The sequence below is a fragment of the Schistocerca americana genome, chromosome 11, assembly GCF_021461395.2.
Source record: "Schistocerca americana isolate TAMUIC-IGC-003095 chromosome 11, iqSchAmer2.1, whole genome shotgun sequence".
NCBI lineage: Eukaryota > Metazoa > Arthropoda > Insecta > Orthoptera > Acrididae > Schistocerca > Schistocerca americana.
In genome coordinates this window covers 23,608,201-23,630,279 of record NC_060129.1, presented here as the reverse complement: position 1 = coordinate 23,630,279, position 22,079 = coordinate 23,608,201, and the positions used below count along the sequence as shown (strand labels likewise).

The window sequence follows — 22,079 nt, the reverse complement described above, 5'->3', positions numbered from 1 at the left end:
GGGTGCTGGTGTGTATGTCTGCATGTGTTTCAGTGCTTCTGAGAATTGTGAAACAAATAAAGTGAAGGAGCAACTGATTTGTATCAAATTTTGTTTCAAGCTGAAGAAAACTGTAGCTGGAACTCACAGCATCCCGTCAGAGGCATTCGGTCAGAGTGCACCGAGTGAAGCAAACACATTTGAGTGGTTCGAGAGCTTCGAGGGAGGCCGAGAGTCTGCGGAAGATAATGAACACTGTGGTCGAGTCTCGAGATGTACAACAGTAGAAATGATAGTAAAAGCGTGTGATGTGATTCACAAAGACCTAAGGCAGATAATTCGTGATGTTTGTAACACACTTGGGCTGTTGTATGGTACATTTCATTCAATAGCTAGAACGCTATATGAACTGTAGCCATGTTTGTCCCTCAGCTTCTCAGTATTGACCAATGAAACCTCCGCAGGTGACAAATCTCGGCTCTACTCTGAAGAGAAGCAGCAATCGTCACAATGGAAAACACCACCTTTTCTGAGGCCGGAAAAAGCTCGACAAGTTTGCAGCAACATACTGTCAATGCTGATCATTTTTGTTTTGACATTCGGGGAATAGTGCACAAGGAGTTTTGTTCCACATAGTCAGACTGTCAACAGACAGTCGTACTGCGAGGTTTTGAGGGAACTGTGGAAAATGTTCAGTGCAAATTGCCCCAGTTGCGGAAAAGGAAAGACTGGTCAGTGCATCGTGACAATGCACTCGGGTATACCTCATTCACTGTGAAGGAATTCCCGGCCAAAAACATCACGGGAACAGTACCCCACCCTCAATACGTGCAAGATGTTGCCCTGTGTGCCTTCAAACTGTTCCCCGAGAGTAAAATCGCATTTAAATGGCAACACTTCGGCTGAATTGAAGACATCGAATTAGAGTCCCAATGGGTCCTGAACATCCTTTACCCTGCAGACCTACAGGAGTGCTTATAAATATGCAAACAATGCTGGGATCATTGGACACAGGCCTGAGCTGACGACTTTGACTGTGACAGAAGACTTGTGTCTAGTCTCCTGATTTTTACACTGAAATTCTCAGATATCTTGGGCAGCACCTCGTATTTGTGATTATCTAATTAACACCCACTTATCTTGTTACACAGGAGGGGGAAAAAGCTTAAGTCACAACTGCTATTGCAGAGGCCACTGAAATGCTGCAGTGTCACCACCTGAGCCACAGCGTGTGACCACTGCAGCAATAGTGCTGCCAGACAGGTACTTACCTCCTGCTGAGGTCCTGCGATGCAAATTCTGCATTAGTGAAAGGTAATGAAGAAGCTGTCAAATCACAGTCTCCAACCTACGCTTTGTTCAGTCTGAGGAAGTTTCTGGACATTTAACAGGGATGACTGTAGAGAGGGCCAGTTTATTTTAGTTAATAGGGCAATGAGATAATGGAGATTCTATGACAGAGAGATTCCAAGAGACACTGTGGCTTAATGGATATGTCACACTACAATGGATAAAACATAATTTATTTCTGTATTCGACAATGTTGTTGTTGTTGTTGTTGTTGTTGTGGTCTTCAGTCATGCGACTGGTTTGATGCAGCTCTCCCTGCTACTCTATCCTGTGCAAGCTTTTTCATCTCCCAGTACCTACTGCAACCTACATCCTTCTGAATCTTCTTAGTGTATTCACCTCTCGGTCTCCCTCTACAATTTTTACCCTCCACGCTGCCCTCCAATGCAGTGGTGATCCCTCGATGTCTCAGAACATGCCATACCAACCGATCCCTTCTTCTAGTCAAGTTGTGGACCAAACTCCTCTTCTCCCCAATTCTATTCAATACCTCCTCATTAATTATGTGATCTACCCACCTAATCTTCAGCATTCTTCTGTAGCACCACATTTCAAAAGCTTCTATTCTCTTCTTGTCTAAACTATTTATCGTCCACATTTCACTACCATACACGGCTACACTCCATACAAATACTTTCAAGAATGACTTCCTGACATTTAAATCTGTACTCGATGTTAACAAATTTTTCTTCTTCAGAAACGCTTTCCTTGCCATTGCCAGCCTACATTTTATATCCTCCCTACTTCGACCATTGTCAGTTATTTTGCTCCCCAAATAGCAAAACTCTTTTACTACTGTAAGTGTCTCATTTCCTAATCTAATTCCCTCTGCATGACCCGACTTAATTCTACTACATTCCATTGTCCTCGTTTTGCTTTTGTTGGTGTTCATCTTATACCCTCCTTTCAAGACACTGTCCACTCTGTTCAACTGCTCTTCCAAGTCCTTTGCTGTCTCTGACAGAATTACAATGTCATCAGCGAACCTCAAAGTTTTTATTTCTTCTCCATGGATTTTAATACCTACTCTGAATTTTTCTTTTGTTTCCTTTACTGCTTGCTCACTATACAGATTGAATAACATCGGGGAGAGGCTACAAACCTGTCTCACTCCCTTCCCATCCACTGCTCCCCTTTCGTGCTCCTCGACTCTTATAACCACTATCTGGTTTCTGTACAAATTGTAAATAGCCTTTTGCTCCCTGTATTTTACCCCTGCACCTTCAGAATTTGAAAGAGAGTATTCCAGACAACATTGTCAAAAGCTTTCTCTAAGTCTACAAATGCTAGAAACGTAGGTTTGCCTTTCCTTAATCTTTCTTCTAAGATAAGTCGTAGGGTCAGTATTGCTTCACGTGTTCCAACATTTCTACGGAATCCAAACTGATCTTCCCCGAGGTCGGCTTCGATCAGTTTTTCCATTCGTCTGTACAGAATTTGCGTTAGTATTTTGCAGCTGTGACAACAATATAATTCAGAATAATGAAGGTGGAAAAACACGTAACTTGAGCAAATGAAGTAGTAAAATACACCGATGGAAAATAAACCTCGACACGAAGGAGGAGTTGTGCGGCATAAGTAAAAGTTGGTAGGCACGTTTCTACACCTGAAAGACAATGTCTACTCAAATTTCATGCTAGTTGCACAAGAATGGCACTATAAGTGCCACTATGAAGACGGAAATCCAGTTTGCTTCAAATACACACTGCAACGGTCGTGAGCCTAAGTCACCTTTGACACTGGACGTGGTGAACTGATGCTAGTCGAGAATGTCTTTAAGGTGACAAAGATGCCATTATTAACATTTCACTGAGTTTAAATAAGGTCAGATAATAGGACTATAAGAAGGTGGATGTTCCTCCTGCCACACTGCAGAAAGACTCGGCAGGAATGCAGCCACTGTACACGACTGCCGGCAGCGGTAGTCAAGGGAACGTGCGGTCGCAAGAAGTCCAGGTTCCGGGCAGCCGTACGACGCTACTGAGAGGGAAGACCACCGTGTTCGGCAACTGGCTCTGGTGTATCGTATTGGATTTGCAGTAGCCACCACAGTGAAACAAGAAAGTGTTACAAATCAGTTACTTCAAGGACAGCTCTGAGCCAGACACCCAGTAGCGTGTATTCCACTGACCCCAAACTACCAACCTCTGCAAGTTTAGTGGTGTCAACTGAGAGCTGGTGGGTGGGCAGGATGAAGGTCAGTTGCGTCTCACTGCCAGTGATCGGCGTTTCTGTACGACAGCAGGACAGCTTTCGTGATTATCCTGCGCACCCTGACTGCAAATCTGTGCGCCGATCTGTTAATTCTATCTGTTATGCTGTCATTCTAGGAAGTGTTTTCCAACAGGATAACGATCGCCCACAAACCACTGTCGTAGCCCGACACACTCTACAGACTGTCGACACGTTGCCTCGGCCTGCTTTGTCACCGGATCTGTCTCCAACCGAACGCACAGGACACGTCACCGGACGACATCTCCAGCATCGTCCCCGACTGACGTTAACTGTCCCCGTATTGACCGGCCACGTGCATCAGACGTGGAACTCCATCCCACAAACTAACATCTGGCAGCTGTGCAAGATAATACATTCACATTTGTGCACTTACAGTCAACATTCTGGAGGTTACACCTGTTATTACATACCAGCATTTCACGTTTACAATGATTTTTCTTGCACTTACATTAACCTGTGATCTTGCAATGTTAACCACTTAACTGTGTTAGCTACACGCACGTATTCCTGAAATTTCATTACTGTGTATTAATTACTTTTCGGTCTTGCATTTTTTTCCTCTGTCAGTATATTACCTTCATTTGGTGTTAGGAAAATTGAGTTTTTTCGCCATTAACTTGGAATGTTGGTAACATTTCAAATGTCACTAGATGGAATTAACACTATCTGCTGAAAACATTAGTTTATTTCATTTAAAGAGTACTGATGTATACCTATCACGATGACTTTTCACAGCAGAATAAGAAAAAAATGGTTCAAATGGCTCTGAGCACTATGGGACTTAACATCTATGGTCATCAGTCCCCTAGAACTTAGAACTACTTAAACCTAACTAACCTAAGGACACCACACAACACCCAGTCATCACGAGGCAGAGAAAATCCCTGACCCCGCCGGGAATTGAACCCGGGAACCCGGATGTGGGAAGCCAGAACACTACCACACGACTGCGAGCTGCGGACAACAGAATAAGAACTTACCCCCTCAGTTCGAATTCTCCGTTCATCGGCGCAGCTACCTGAAACATCAGATGATGCAATTAAATTTCATAATACACAAGCTTAACTTTAATACAAACCATTACAATATCTATATATGAAGGTAGTATCTGTTCCCGAAAGAAGAGATACCGTGCAGCTTCTTTAGAATGAAATGATAATTAGATCGACACCCTAGCTGCAAACAGGCATCGATATATCATTGGGGACATGTTGAAAATGTGTGTCCTGACCGGGACTGCAACCCGGGATCTCCTGCTCAGGTGCACTACAAATGTGGTGGTGTGGACACGTCGGGAATGTCGGTCTCACGGGGAGCGTGCAAGGGATAAGTCCCTGCAGGTGCACTATCCTCTGTGCCCTCGGTGGCTCAGACGGATAGAGCATCCTCCGTGTAAGCGGGAGATCCCGGGTTAGTCCCGGTTGGGGCACACCACACACTTTCGACATGTCCCCAATGATATATCAACACCTGTCTGCAGCTAGGGTGTCAACTTAATAATCATTTCATTACAATATCTACACTTGCATACACAAATTCAAGCGAGAATGCATTTGTTACTAGAACAGATCTATCAACAGTAGAGGTTAATTATGGGGCTGCAATGTAACAATATTAATAGCGACCTCAGACATTTCCCAGATTGTGCAGTTATTGACAATGAAGTACTGCCTTAAATTAGCCGCACAAATATTACATATTTCACAAAATGGAAAATCATAGTATCCTATAAGTGCAATATCAATGAGACAACTGCAATTAGTCAACCTATATAAATAACTGGATGTAAGAATTTGTAAGGACATGAAACAGAGCAATCACATACGGTCAGGCCAGCCAACACATCAGTTCATTGGCAGGACACTGGTGGAATGGGATCACTGACATAGGAGTGCTTACAAATCATTGATGTGACCTACTTTCGAATACTATACAAGTGCGTGGGGCCGGTCCCAACTAGGACTGTCTGAGGAAACTGAACGTATACAAATATTCCCCTGACTCGTCATAAGAGTCTCACATAAATGTTGAACAACTTGACTTTCCAGATGCATGAAGAGATTTGATAATTACCCCACAAGAACGTACCTACAAAGTCTCAAGACTTTAGGAATGTACTACAACGCCCTACACATCGCTCTTGTAGGAACTGCAAAGACAAGATTTGATTAATTACAGTGTGCACAGAGGTGATTAACCAATTACCCTTCCTGCTCTCCCTACTTGTACACAAATGGAACAAGAAGTCCCAATAACTGGTACAATTTGTAGTATCCTGTCATGCACTTCACAGTGGCTCGCAGATTATTTATGTAAATGTCAATAGAGGTTTCTGTGAAAAGATCCAGTTACACCCCTGAAAACAGCTTCTTTGAGTTTTTAAGTAATTCTTACACATACAGCCACATTCCACGGATGACTATGAACTACATGGTACATGGAACTTTCTACTGCACTATATACTAAGATTACTTCTGTTCCACAGACAGAACACAGGAAGAACAAGTGCTCGTACATCTCTGTGTGGACTATTTCCCTATATTATTTAGATAGGGAAAGATATGTGGGAAGCAGAAGAATACTTGTAGATGCTGTCCAGAATGGCAGTTCTCGACATCCTCTCACAGTAGGTTGTAGCGAAATGTACCGTGTCTTTCACCGAGTGTCAATCGGACGAGAATTTTCTGTACGTCTGTTTTACTCCGTCACCAGTCAAACGTGCCTACAGCCATTCGAAGCCCCCTTCACTGTATAAGCCCAATGTTGCCTGTTAGTGTGCTGTGATGTTGACATTTTGTCATTATTCCAGTGTGAGCCATACATGAGTTTTATAAGCTATCTGTTTCACGGACGAACTGCAGTTTCGCCATATTCCTTCGTGCAGAAAACCATTTAGAAAAATTGAAATTCTACCCATTCCACATACTGACATACTATAATGGGCAGTAAAACAAAAGACAGATGGAAAAAGTAAGTAAACTATTGAGTATTTCAAAAGTAATCATCATAACTGTTAATACATTTCTCCCGCTGAGAGACGTGACAGTCAATGCCTTCGTGGACAAATGTCGGCGGTTGCCTAAGGAAGTACGACTACAGCCAGGTGTGACCTCTTCATCTGAAGCAAATCGACAGTCACACGTAATGACCCACATTCTGCCGAGGTCGTTTCAACCACGCTGCAGAAGTTTCGCTGGCAATCCCTTACACATTCTCTGTACTCCCCATGTGATTCCATATTTTTGGAGCCACGAAGAAAGACATTTGTGGCTGTCAATTTCCTTTGGACTAGAGGTGCACACCTGAGAACAATCACAGTTCGATAGGTACCTGAAAATGTTTTTCCGTGAAGACACTGACCCTCTCGTCTCACAGTGGGATAAAAGTGTCATCAGTTATGGCAATTACTTTTGAAGTAATAAACAGTTTACTAACTTTTTTCCAATCTGCCTCATTTTCATTTGACTGCCTATCATGCAAAATGTAATTACCATAAAAGGAAAACCAAACAGTGACAGTCCCTGCATCACCCGTAAAGAATCGGTCTACAGCCAGCACACAAGACCACACACTTATGTAGACCTCGACTCCAAACAATGGTTTCGGAAAAGATGGTCGTTTTGAGGAAGCACACAGTGAAGTTTGAAGAAAATCTCATAAATAATATGTTCCGTGTACAAAAAAAAAAGAAAATGGCTCTGAGCACTATGGGACTTAACATCTGAGGTCATCAGTCCCCCAGAACTTAGAACTACTTAAACCTAACTAACCTAAGGACATCACACACATCCACGCCCGAGGCAGGATTCGAACCTGTGACGCGACCGTAGCGGTTGCGCGGTTCCAGACTGAAGTGCCTAGAACCACTCGGCCACCCCGGCCGGCGTTCTGTGTACAACCAATGTGATTTTTGTTTCCAGATAAATCATTTTTTCACATACATCTACTATAAAGACATACTTATGGTAAATTCTACCCAAACTTTTAATTCTTAAAAGTTCGTCAATGGGTCGTTAACATAGCTTACTTGCAAACTGAGTCACTTAACACAGGTTAGCACAGACTTACCACAGAATACTTGCTGGTCGAATTAACAAAACATTACTGAAAAACCTCTACAAAATACAAATTTAGGATGTCCCAATTTTTTCAGTTTTTTACACTAAGACTTATATTAACAATTTTTGCTATAAAGAAGTATACAATCTCAATACAGAATCTCAAATAATAGAAAGTCCAGGAGGGAATAACAACAACAGGGAAGGACAAACAATGGAAACTTCAGATAGGGATATCAGCTATGCAGGAAAGGACAGATCACTACTTACCGTATAGAAGACACATCAAGTTGCAGACAGGCACAGTTAAAAGACACTTACACAAAACTTTCAGCCACAGCCTTCATCAGCAAAAGAGAAACAGACACCACGCACGTCCACGAGCACCTCTCACGTACGCCTCACCACCGCCTCCAGCAGCTCGGCCTGTGCCTGCCTGCAACTAACACGTCATCTTTACAGTAAGTGGCAGTCTATCTTTTCCTGCATTGTTAACCACAGGAAAAAGATAGATTCTTACTTTCCACGTAATGGAGGGGTCGAGTCACAGGCAGACACAGTGAAAAAGTATGCTAGAACTATCCAGTTTCCGGACTACGTCCTTGCACACACACCGTAACTGTCCTCTTTGGACAGTAAGGCCTGACTGAAAGTGCATCTAAGATGGGCAAAAAATGATGCTCCCTCAGACAATATTGCAATATCCACACCATAATATTGTGGTTCCTGCAAATTATTAAAGGTTTTGGAGCAGCAAATGGTGCGAAACTAATTATTTACGTATATTAATGCATTTGAGGTGATATTGGTGGTTATATTGAAAGTTTGCTACATTAGTTGTTATATTTAATATAGAAACCGCTCTCTTGCATACTTCCCACGAATTTGCCTACTTAAAGATTGGGGCTGCAGCCTGAATAGTCTTGGCTCTGATTTGGTAGTTACAGCTATGCCTTTAAAAATGTAAGGTCCAGACTATCTAACCTTGGCCTAATGAAAAACAATGCCCTGTATTGAATTATTGCAGAAGGAAGAAGTGCTGCAGGATGCACCCTGGGTCAGAGGTGGGGATGTAAAGTTACCATTAAAATACTCTAACAATAGTCTAAGCGCGAGCTAAGAAACAAATTTAATTTAAATGCACAGTGTAATAGGCAGAGTACGGAAAATACAGGACAAAAGGCTGTTAAAACAAAACACAAACACGTGGTGGTTGGTATTGAACGAAGAAAGTGCCATACAAATGGGAATTTTGTTATAAATTGGTTTGAATTGCACTGAATTTATTTCAAAGATAACAGATGTGAAAACTGAAGGCTCTTAAACATGACTGCTAACATGTGATGGTAATGAAGTGAAAGCAAGTGCCAAACAACGGAAGGCACTGAATAAAGGCCAAGTCACATTCGCTGCCACATCACTTCCTGTCAAAACATTCAGAAATGCATTTCAAATGCTGGCAATACAAGAAACAATTATAGTAACAAAACAAGGTAATAATTTTCACATAATCACATTCAATATGCAACAGACACTACACCTAAACTGAGGATAGGGTAAATGTTTAACAGGTATAAAATATGGTCAATAATTTCAGTGCCCATTCCTTTGTAGCTCATTGAGGACATTTTTTCTACTGGGATGAACCAGTATCTAAAAGAGGACCAGACGAAGTAGCAAATTGTATAAAGATATATTTTGAAAACAATGACATCAAAGATGAAGTAGTAATAACGTATTTGGGCAGTTGTTGCAGACAAAACGAGAACTGGATGTTAGTGGGATTTTGGTTGTACGCGTTGAAGTCGGTTCATTTCAAATGCATTGAACACAGCTCTCTTCAGGTTGTACACAGCATGTTGCCCAGAGAGTTTATAAATGTGATGACTGGGGAGAAGTTCATAAAACATTCAAAAACAAAGTCATTCCTGTTGACACAAATTACTCGAAGCTTTTTCTACAGTTTCTCTGCACCGAAAGATTTATTTTGCAAACCTGAAAGAGTGCGTAATGAACAGAAGTTCTGTATAGCAAAGTGTCTGAGACTAGTATTTTGTGTCGACCTGCAACAACCTACTCAGACATTGTTTTGTGATACGTACAATGGCTGTCAGGAATTGGTTTCCGTATTGAAATGCGAAAGGCCTTCGACCAGTAATTCATTAACGGACGTATTTGAAACAAAATAGGGTGGTCCACTTTCTCTTAAAGACAACAAATTAAAAGACATTCTTTCCTGTTTGACAATATTGTAAAAGAATAGTTGCTACTCACCATACAGCGGAGATGCTGACTTGCAGAGATGCACCACAAAATGACTGTCACAAAATAAGCTTTCGGCCAACAAGGCCTTTGTCAAAACACACACACACAGAGTGCAAATACAACTCAAATACCACAGTAGCTGCAGCTGCACTATGAGCACCAGTGACAATGCATGATGGGAGAGGCAACTGGGTGGGGATAAGGAGGAGGCTGGGGTGGAGAGGGGAGATGTGGCAGGGTAGGGGTGGGGGACGGTGAGTGCTGCTCTGGAGCGTGCGGGGACGAGGTGGAGAGAGGGTGGGGCAGCTAGGTGCAGTCAGGTGGTTAGACGGTGATGTGGGGCAGGGGTGGGGGGGGGGGGGGGGGAGCAGTGGAAAAGGAGAGAAGAAAAAAGTCGGTGGGTGGAATAGATGGCTGTATGGTGCTTAAATGGAAACAGGGAAGGGGCTGATGGGAGAGGACAATGACTAACAAAGGTTGAGGTCAGAAGGGTTACGGGAACATAGGATATATTGCAGGGAGGGTTCCCACCTGCCCTGTTCAGAAAAGCTGGTGTCGGTGGGTAGGATCCGTACGGCACAGGCTGTGAAGCAGTCGTTGAGATGAAGAACATCGTGTTGGGTGGCGTGCTCACAAGGGAACCTCCCCATCGCACTCCCCTCAGACTTAGTTATAAGTTGGCACAGTGGATAGGCTTTGAAAAACTGAACACAGATCAATCGAGAAAACAGGAAGAAGTTGTGTCGAACTATGATAAAAATAAGCAAAATATACAAACTTAGTAGTCCATTGCAAGATAGGCAACATCAAGGAGAGTCTGAGCTCAGGAGCGCCGTAGTCCCGTAGTTAGCGTGACCAGTTGTGGAACGAAAGGTCTTTGGTTCAAGTCTCCTTTGAGTGAAAATTTTTATTTTCAGACAATTATTATCTGTCCGTCCGTCCATCCGATGCGAGATAACTTCACTGTAGTATGGGGACGCTACACCTAAACAAACATCGAAACACACGACGTCAGTCGACTACAGCGCACGGAAGAGAGAGTATTCCTGCTAACGAGGCTCCCTGGCTGGCAGTTGGCTGTTCGCTACTTTGGACGAGAGTTCATTAAATATGGGAGATGTATTCCGTGGGCAGTATCAATCCAGCAAATATAGCGAACAGACGGACAGATACTTATTGTTTGAAAATAAAAAATTAAACTTTTCACTCAAGGGATGACTTGAACCGAGGACCTCTTGCTCCGCAGCTGCTCACGCTAACCACAGGATCACGGCGCTCCTGAGCTCGTATCATCCTTGATGTTGCATATCTTGCACGTGGACTACTCAGTTTGTATATTTTGCTTATTTTTTTCATAGTTCCACACAACTTCTTCCTGTTTTCTCGATTGATCTGTTTTCAGTTTTTCAAGGCCTATCCACTGTGTCAATTTATAACTGAATCTGAGGGGGGTGCGATGGGGAGGTTCCCTTGCCAGTAACAGGGTGGTCCAGTTGTTTCTTGGCCAAAGTTTGTCGATGGCTATTCGTGTGGACAGACAACTTGTTGCTTGTCGTGCCCAAATAGAATGCAGCACAGTGGTTGCGGTTGCAGCTTAGTGTGTAGATCAAGTGATTGTTTTCACACGTAGCCCTGCCCTCGATGGGATAGGCGATGTTCGTGACCGGACTGATGTAGGTGGTGGTGGGAGGATGTATGGGACAGGTCTTGCATCTAGGTCTATTACAGGCGAATGAGCCACTAGGTAAGGGATTGTGAGCAGGGGTTGTGTAAGGATGGACGAGTATATTGTGTAGGTCCAATGGACGGCGGAATGCCACGGTAGGATGGGTGGGAAGGATAGTGGGCAGGACATTTTTCATTTCAGGGCACAACGAGAGGTAATTAAATGCTGGCTGAGAATGTAATTTATTTGCTCCTGTCCTGGGTGGTACTGAGTTACTAGGGGAATGCTTCTCTGTGGCCGGACGGTGGGACTTTGGGAGGTGGTGGGAGACTGGAAAGATAAGGCACGGGAGAATTGTTTTTGTACAAGGATGGGAGGAAAATTATGGTCCGTGAAGGCTTCAGTGAGACCCTCGGTATATTTAGAGAAGGACTGCTCGTCACTGCAGATGTGTCGATCGTGGGTGGCTGGGCTGTACGGAAGGGACTTCTCGGTATGGGACGGGTGGCAGCTGTCGAAGTGGAGGTATTGCTGATGGTTAGTAGTTTGATATGGACAGAGGTACTGATGTAGCCATCTCTGAGGTAGAGGTCAACATCTAGGAAGGTGGCTTGTTGGGTTGAGTAGGACCAAGTGAAGCAAATGGGGGAGAAGTTGTTGAGGTTCTGGAGGAATGTGAATAAGGTGTCCTCATCTTCAATCCAGATAGCAAAGATGTCATCAATGAATCTGAACCAGGTGAGGGGTTTAGGATTCTGGGTTTTAGGAAGGATTCCTCTAGACGGCCCACGAATAGATTAGCACAGGACGGTGCCGTGCGGTTGCCCGTAGCCGTACCACAGATTTGTTTGTAGGTAATGCCTTCAAAGGAGAAGTAATTGTTGGTGAGGATATAATTGGTCACAGAGACTAGGAAGGAGGGTTTGGAATCTGTCGGGCATTGGCAAAATTAGTCTCGAATAGTGGCAAGACGACGGGCATTAGGGATGTTAGTGTAGAGGGAGGTGGCATCAATAGTGACGAGCAGGGCACCGAGTGCTAAAGGGTGAGGAACTGTGGAGGTTCAGTGGAGGAAATTGCTGGTGTCTTTTATATAGAATGGCAGTTTACAGCTAGAAGTTGTTGGTCTTTGAGAGCAGTTGGGGCACAGTAACCGGCCACAATGGGGCGTCCTGAGGGGTGGATTTATGGACTTTAGGAAACATGTAGGAGAGTGGTAGGGATGAGGATAGAAATGGGGTCTGGGGAGAAGTTCTCGGATGGGCCTAAGGTTTGAGGAGAGACTGGAGATCCTGCTGGATTTCTGGAATGGGGTCACTGTGGCAGGCTTCGTAGGTGGAAGTATCTGGCAGTTGGTGGAGTCCTTGTGCCAGGTAATCCTCGTGGTTCAAAATAACCGTGGTGGAGCCTTCATCCACTGGTAGGATTATAAGGTTGAGATCAGGTTTTAGATGGTGGACTGCAGTTCTTTCTGCAGATGTAAGGTTAGTTTGCATGTTGAGGGATTTGGGGAATGATGGTGAGGCAAGTTTCGAAGTTCAGAAATTCTGGAAAGTTAACGGGGTAATTTGGCAGGGGGAGGGGGGAGGCAGTGGGGGGTGAATCACAGTTGGATGGAGGAGTAAACTGAGTCAGACAGAGCTCAACATTGGTCTTTGATCGAGTCTGATTGATAGGGTTGGTGGCGAAAATGTGTTCCCACTGTAGGATCAGAAGAGTGAGAGAAGGTCCTTCACAAGTCCTGAATGATAAAATTTGGGAGTGGGGCAAAAGGTGAGGCCTTTGGAAAGGACTGATATTTCTGCGGGGCTAAGACTTGTGGAGGAAAGGTTTGTGACTGGTTTTTATGTCTGTTTAGGTTCGGGATTCTGTGTGGTGTGGGAGTGAGTTTAGGAGGGTGGAGTAAGTGTAGTAGGACTGCGAGACAGGGTTTTTCACCTGTGAGGGGATGTGAGAGAGGTTTGGAGGTGGTTGTTAAAATGGATCCCTGCTGTGTATCATGGTTGGTACCCCTTCTAGCCAGAAGGCAATTCATCATGTCACTGACAGGATCAGGAGGAGGAGGAGAGGAAGTAAATTGCTAGATTTTTTTATTTGTTTCGGAAATTTGGCAGGAGTGAAATTGATCTACTTATGTGAATGGTAAGGCTGTGCACAAAGTCTGATGAAGAAAATGCTGCGGTACATAATAAACTGTGTATGATATCAGTTTAAAACTTGTGACATGTTTGGAAAAATAATGTGCCTTTGTCTGTAACATGATTTGTTTGCTTGATTCTGTTACAGTATTGTTACATTTATTTGATTGTATTGTCAAGCTATGAAATAAGAAAATTCTGGTGACACGGAAATTAATTTTATATTGCCCAGAGTCTAGATCAATTCTTGAGTCACCGTGAAAAAAAGAAAAAGTTGTCCTAAGACATCATCCTTCATCAGAAACAGAACAAACACATACATTCTCTCTCTCTCACACACACACACACACACACACACACACACACACACACACACACACACACACACACACACACGACTGTCCTCTTTGGGCAAAAAGGCCTGACTGCAGCACTCACCGTCCCCCACCCCTACCCTGCCACATCTCTCCCTCCCCACCCCAGCCTCCTCCTTACCCCCACCCAGTTGCCTCTCCCATCATGCATTGTCACTGGTGCTCATAGTGCAGCTGCAGCTACTGTGGTATTTGAGTTGTATTTGCACTCTGTGTGTGTGTGTTTTGACAAAGGCCTTGTTGGCCGAAAGCTTATTTTGTGACAGTCATTTTGTGGTGCATCTCTGCAAGTCAGCATCTCCGCTGTATGGTGAGTAGCAACTATTCTTTTACAATATTGTCAAACAGGAAAGAATGTCTTTTAATTTGTTGTCTTTAAGAGAAAGTGGACCACCCTATTTTGTTTCAAATACGTCCGTTAATGAATTACTGGTCGAAGGCCTTTCGCATTTCAATACGGAAACCAATTCCTGACAGCCATTGTACGTATCACAAAACAATGTCTGAGTAGGTTGTTGCAGGTCGACACAAAATACTAGTCTCAGACACTTTGCTATACAGAACTTCTGTTCATTACGCACTCTTTCAGGTTTGCAAAATAAATCTTTCGGTGCAGAGAAACTGTAGAAAAAGCTTCGAGTAATTTGTGTCAACAGGAATGACTTTGTTTTTGAATGTTTTATGAACTTCTCCCCAGTCATCACATTTATAAACTCTCTGGGCAACATGCTGTGTACAACCTGAAGAGAGCTGTGTTCAATGCATTTGAAATGAACCGACTTCAACGCGTACAACCAAAATCCCACTAACATCCAGTTCTCGTTTTGTCTGCAACAACTGCCCAAATACGTTATTACTACTTCATCTTTGATGTCATTGTTTTCAAAATATATCTTTATACAATTTGCTACTTCATCTGGTCCTCTTTTAGATACTGGTTCATCCCAGTAGAAAAAATGTCCTCAATGAGCTACAAAGGAATGGGCACTGAAATTATTGACCATATTTTATACCTGTTAAACATTTACCCTATCCTCAGTTTAGGTGTAGTGTCTGTTGCATATTGAATGTGATTATGTGAAAATTATTACCTTGTTTTGTTACTATAATTGTTTCTTGTATTGCCAGCATTTGAAATGCATTTCTGAATGTTTTGACAGGAAGTGATGTGGCAGCCAATGTGACTTGGCCTTTATTCAGTGCCTTCCGTTGTTTGGTACTTGCTTTCACTTCATTACCATCACATGTTAGCAGTCATGTTTAAGAGCCTTCAGTTTTCACATCTGTTATCTTTGAAATAAATTCAGTGCAATTCAAACCAATTTATAACAAAATTCCCATTTGTATGGCACTTTCTTCGTTCAATACCAACCACCACGTGTTTGTGTTTTGTTTTAACAGCCTTTTGTCCTGTATTTTCCGTACTCTGCCTATTACACTGTGCATTTAAATTAAATTTGTTTCTTAGCTCGCGCTTTGACTATTGTTAGAGTATTTTAATGGTAACTTTACATCCCCACCTCTGACCCAGGGTGCATCCTGCAGCACTTCTTCCTTCTGCAATAATTCAATACAGGGCATTGTTTTTCATTAGGCCAAGGTTAGATAGTCTGGACCTTACATTTTTAAAGGCATAGCTGTAACTACCAAATCAGAGCCAAGACTATTCAGGCTGCAGCCCCAATCTTTAAGTAGGCAAATTCGTGGGAAGTATGCAAGAGAGCGGTTTCTATATTAAATATAACAACTAATGTAGCAAACTTTCAATATAACCACCAATATCACCTCAAATGCGTTAATATACGTAAATAAAAACAAAGATGAGGTGACTTACCGAACAAAAGCGCTGGCAGGTTGATAGACACACAAACAAACACAAACACACACACAAAATTCAAGCTTTCGCAACAAACTGTTGCCTCATCAGGAAAGAGGGAAGGAGAGGGGAAGACGAAAGGAAGTGGGTTTTAAGGGAGAGGGTAAGGAGTCATTCCAATCCCGGGAGTGGAAAGACTTACCTTAGGGGGAAAAAAGGACAGATATACACTCGCACACACGCACATATCCATCCACACATCATGATGTGTGGATGGATATGTGCGTGTGTGCGAGTGTATACCTGTCCTTTTTTCCCCCTAAGGTAAGTCTTTCCGCTCCCGGGATTGGAATGACTCCTTACCCTCTCCCTTAAAACCCACTTCCTTTCGTCTTCCCCTCTCCTTCCCTCTTTCCTGATGAGGCAACGGTTTGTTGCGAAAGCTTGAATTTTGTGTGTGTGTTTGTGTTTGTTTGTGTGTCTATCGACCTGCCAGCGCTTTTGTTCGGTAAGTCACCTCATCTTTGTTTTTATATATAATTTTTCCCACGTGGAATGTTTCCTTCCATTATATAATATACGTAAATAATTAGTTTCGCACCATTTGCTGCTCCAAAACCTTTAATAATTTGCAGGAACCACAATATTATGGCGTGGATATTGCAATATTTCTTTGAACTAAAATTTTGATTTGATTTTCATCCAGCTCATAAGCAAGACCATTAGTCAAATCTTGTCTTGGTGCATAATGCATTAATGAGCTGAAGTATATAAATAGTTACCTCACTTAGTAGTGGTACTTGAAATTTTGTGAGCAGCCTTTTATGGAATAGTTGGCATCTATCTTCATGTGTCTGCCAGTTTAGGTTTTTTAACATCTTTGTAATGTTCCTCTGTGGCTCAAAATAACCTTGTGTCATGCCTAAAAAGTTACACTTGAGAGTAAAGCATGATTAAAGACCAGTGTCAGGTTTTGTTAGCACCATAGTACTGTAAATTAAAAAGAGAATTAAATAACAATGAGGATGAAAACAAGAAAAGTATCTCAGAGTGTGAGGCTCTTCCTACCTGTGGGGTGCCCAGCTCTCCAGGTTGCACCCTGTGGTCAAAGGGTTCCTCTTTAGGGACGACAAAACGCTCAGCTTCCTGTGGCATAAGATGTCTCAATAAAAAATGATTCAAGTTCTACATTATTTGCTATGTAAGCAATGTAACAAGTAACAAATACCGGGAACAGTGAAGACAAGCTCTGACATATAAACAAAAAGTTAGTATCTTTTGAACTCCGAATGTAGCTAACATCACAGAAATTTTGTGCAAATTATATTTTACCATCACAGATTGATCAAATTATTAGTGAAGAAACTCATTTTAATTCCTAAGACTCAAAACGTAAGGGAAAACTTTCCTCGAATTCTTCACTTGTACCCAGTACACTGGATGTCACAGAACAGAACATAAGAAAACAAAAAATATTCCACAACGCATTTCACACGAAGACTGTAAACAGAACTCGACCACACAGTCAAGAATTCTCAGGAACAGAAGAGTGACAATAACATCGCCAGAGGACACTGATTGCATCTACTAACATCTGAAGTTCTGTTTATAATGGTGGATCTTGTTCTTTTGTGCATTTGTAATTTTTATTTATTATTTCCCTTTGACGCAAGGAAAAGGTTCCATGAGGAATATTTTTTCCCCCATAAAAAGAAGCCTGTTGTTGTGGTCTTCAGTCCTGGGGCTGGTTTGATGCAGCTCTCCATGCTACTCTATCCTGTGCAAGCTTCTTCATCTCCCAGTACCTACTGCAACCCACATCCTTCTGAATCCGTTTAGTGTATTCATCTCTTGGTCTCCCTCTACGATTTTTACCCTCCACGCTGCCTTCCAATACTAAATTGGTGATCCCTTGATGCCTCTGAACATGTCCTACCAACTGATCTCTTCTTCTAGTCAAGTTGCGCCACAAATTTCTCTTTTCCGCAATTCTATTCAATAGCTCCTCATTAGTTATGTGATCTACCCATCTAATCTTCAGCATTCTTCTGTAGCGCCACATTTCAAAAGCTTCTATTCTCTTCTTGTCCAAACTATTTATCGTGCACATTTCACTTCCATACATGGCCACACTCCACACAAATACTTTCAGAAACGACTTCCTGACACTTAAATCTATATTCGATGTTAACAAATTTCTCTTCTTCAGAAGCGCTTTCCTTGTCATTGCCAGTCTACATTTTATATCCTCTCTACTTCGACCATCATCAGTTATTCTGCTCCCCAAATAGCAAAACTCCTTTACTACTTTAAGTGTCTCATTTCCTAATCTAATTCCTTCAGCATCACCCAACTTAATTTGACTACATTCCATTATCCTTGCTTTGCTTTTGTTGATGTTCATCTTATACCCTCCTTTCAAGACACTGTCCATTCCGTCCAGCTGCTCTTCCAGGTCCTCTGCGTCTCTGACATAATTACAATGTCATCGGCGAACCTCAAAGTTTTTATTTCTTCTCCGTGGATTTTAATACCTACTCCGAATTTTTCGTTTGTTTCCTTCACTACTTGTTCAATATACAGATTGAATAACATCGGGGAGAGGCTACAACCCTGTCTCGCTCCCTTCCCAACCACTGCTTCCGTTTCATGTCCCTCCACTCTTATAACTGCCATCTGGTTTCGGTACAAATTGTAAATAGCCTTTTGCTCCCTGTATTTTAGCCCTGCCACCTTCAAAATTTGAAAGAGAGCATTCCAGTCAACATTGTCGAAAGCTTTCTCTTAAGTCGACAAATGCTAGAAATGTAGGTTTGGCTTTCCTTAATCTTTCTTCTAAGATAAGTCGTAGGGTCAGTATTGCACCATGTGTTCCAGTATTTCTAGGGAATCCAAACTGATCTTCCCCGAGGTCGGCTTCTACCAGTTTTTCCACACATCTGTAAGGAATTCGCGTTAGTATTTTGCAGCAGTGACTTATTAAACTGATAGTCGGGTAATTTTCACATCTGTCAACACCTGCTTTCTTTGGAATTGGAATAATTATATTCTTCTTGAAGTCTGAGGGTATTTCGCCTGTCTCATACATCTTGCTCACCAGATGGTAATGTTTTGTCAGGGCCGGCTCTGCCAAGGCTATCACCTACATCCTCTTCCGTTTCCAAACTAGTGTCCTCAAGTACATCACCCTTGTACAGACCCTCTATATACTTCTTCCACCTTTCTGCTTTCTCTTCTTTACTTAGAACTGGGTTTCCGTCTCAGCTCTTGATATTCATACAAGTGGTTCTCTTTTCTCTAAAAGTCTCTTTAATTTTCCTGTAGGCAATATCTATCTTACCCCTAGTGAGATAAGCCTCTACATCCTTACATTTGTCCTCTAGCCATCCCTGCTTAGCCATTTTGCACTTCCTGTCGATCTCATTTTTGAGACGTTTGTATTCCTTTTTGCCTGCTTCATTTACCGCATTTTTATATTTTCTCCTTTCATGAATTAAATTCAATATTTCTTCTGTTACCCAAGGATTTCTACCAGCCCTCGTATTTTTACCTACTTGATCCTCTGCTGCCATCACTACTTCATCCCTCAAAGCTACCCATTCTTCTTCTACTCTATTTATTTCCCCCATTCCTGTCAATTGTTCCCTTATGCTCTCCCTGAAACTCTGTACAACCTCTGATTTTGTCAGTTTATCCAGGTCCCATCTCCTTAAATTCCCACCTTTTTGCAATTTCTTCAGTTTTAATCTACAGTTCGTAACCAATAGATTGTGGTCAGAGTCCACATCTGCCCCTGGAAATGTCCTACAATTTAAAACCTGGTTCCTAAATCTCTGTCTTACCATTACATAATCTATCTGATACCTTTTAGTATCTCCAGGATTCGTCCATGTATACAACCTTCTTTTATGATTCTTGAACCAAGTGTTACCTATGATTATGCTCTGTGCAAAATTCTACCAGACGGCTTCCTCTTTCGTTTCTTACCCCCAATCCATATTCACCTACTATGTTTCCTTCTCTCCGTTTTCCTACTCTCGAATTCCAGTCACCCATGACTATTAAATTTTCATCTCCCTTCACTATCTGAATAATTTCTTTTATCTCTTAGTCATCTGCACAGCTAGTTGGCATATAAACTTGTACTAGTGTGGTAGGCGTGGGCTTCGTGTCTATCTCGGCCACAATAATGCGTTCACTATGCCTAGAGGCCTAATATCTGAAATAATAAATGTTTTATGCTAGACAACACTGAGACACTGTCCAGTCGCATTAACGTGACCGCCTCCTGCAGCGTCAACTACTGAGAGAGGTTCTGGAGGGTGGCGACGGGGCCGTGCGCCGCTGCCGACTCCCGTGTCGTGCCCAGTTGCGTCGGGTCTCTCGACTCGGGATCCACGGTGCAAACAGCCCGATTCAGACAGTCCTCCCGATTCTCGATTGGGTTTAAATCTGGGGAGTTTGGTGGCCAGACAAATACACTAAACTTATCCCGGTGCTCTCTGAGCCACACACGTACACTGTAAGCTGTGTGACACAATATATTGTCCTGCAGGTAGATGCGATTGTGCCAAGGAAAAACAGACTGCATGAAGGAGTGGACAAGGCCCCCAGGATAGACACATACTCGTGTCAATCCATTCTGTCTTCCCGAACGATGAGACCCCGTAGGGAACACCACGAGAACATTCTGAAGACCAGGTGCCTTTTGTGGAGGCCCACACGTGGCAACATTTGATAAACGGTCATTGAGGAGACACTGTTTGTGTCGATTATGACGTCTGGTTTGTGGGGTGCTCAACTGCGCAGTCATCAGCGTGTGTACAAAGTCCCAATTTTCACACAGTCCATTTTTTTTTCCACAATCCAATCTAGTCACTCTCACAAATGATGATGATGAGGATGATTGTAGTGGGACTTTTAATTTCGCCGCGCTACACTCGTTCCCTCAGACATAAATTATACCGTCGCAGTGGTATGAGCGCTCGACGGCAGAGAAAATACTAAAATTGTAACTCTTTTTTTTTCTATCCGTTTCTTTATTGCCTCTCGAGAGCAGAAGCTTAATGCAGACGTCATCTGATAAAGACAAAAAAAAATTATTAATGTGTAGACATATTGTGGAAGTTGTTATGACATTTGGAGGAGGGAAGTGACGTAAAATAAATTGCATTTAATATCGAGACACTTTTTGTATACATTAGAAATTCCTGGACGATGAAACTTATTGCAACATTTCGGAGCAGACTTTTCACGCAGAAATGAAGTAGGAGATTTTTGAAGACCTGGACGACGCACAAAAAGAAGACGTGTTAACGTGGTAAAGGATGAACTCTTCTCTACGCCATTTCCCCCTGTTAGTCACATTTGTTATTCTCTGTCTTTTTTCAAACAATTTTTGTAGTGGAAATTGGTCTGACTTTTGCTCAGAAATGCCACAAGGACCACCCCAACAATAGCTTTTCCGAATCACGAAGTCTGAAAACTTTTCTGTAATACAAAGTCCGATTTGCATTTCATTCTTTCCCTTTTTTCACGGTCATTAACGATTTTAAAAAACCCCTTTTTACTCACGATTTCTTCCCACATTTTCAACCTTTTCTTTTCTTTTCCTTTTTCTTTTTTATTAACCACTATATGATGATGATGATGATGATGATGATGAAGTGACGGGGACAACACAAAAACTCAGGCCCCAGGCAGAGAAAATCCCCAACCTGACGAGGAATCGAACCCGGGACCCTGTGATCCAGAGGTAGCAACGCTAGCCACTAGACGGTGAGCTGCGCACGACACAGTTGGTAGCCCCTCGGTTCAACTGGGCAGTCAGCTGCTCAACAGTCACACGTCTATTCACCTGAAGACACCTCCGCAGCCAAAGTACACCCCCGTCATCTGTGGCCAATGGTGTGTCACAGCTGCCTCAGCACTGGTTTTCAGTAGCGCCATCTTACCGTGCACAGCACGCTTTAACCTGGTCAGCACACAAATGGTTTGCCAACTTAGCCATTTCGAAAATGCCAACTGACACACTTTACACGCCCTCCACGGGTAGCGCTGTCATCTGCCGACTGTGAGTGGTTATTGCAGGCTGACGTTGAACACAGGTCGTGTTCATATTAAAGTGACTGGACTGTATAAAAATATAAACAGATGACGCAATTTTCATTAAAAACTTTTTTAACTATGAGAAATCTG

At 42.7% G+C, this 22,079-nt stretch overlaps 1 protein-coding gene across 6 annotated transcripts in view; it reads right to left on the bottom strand.

Annotated features, from left to right (window-relative positions):
• Positions 1–22,079, bottom strand: part of LOC124553595 — a 165,717-nt gene that overhangs the window by 18,403 nt on the left and 125,235 nt on the right. For 2 of the 6 annotated variants that reach the window (XM_047127454.1, XM_047127451.1), the window contains exons 7-8: positions 16,950–17,038; positions 4,545–4,582 (exon numbers count right to left, since the gene is read on the bottom strand). In XM_047127454.1, coding sequence (XP_046983410.1) covers positions 4,545–4,582; positions 16,950–17,038 — 127 coding nt within the window. The remainder of the gene's footprint in view (positions 1–4,544; positions 4,583–16,949; positions 17,039–22,079) is intronic. The other 4 variants (XM_047127455.1, XM_047127452.1, XM_047127456.1 and 1 more) reach the window with 2 other exon arrangements.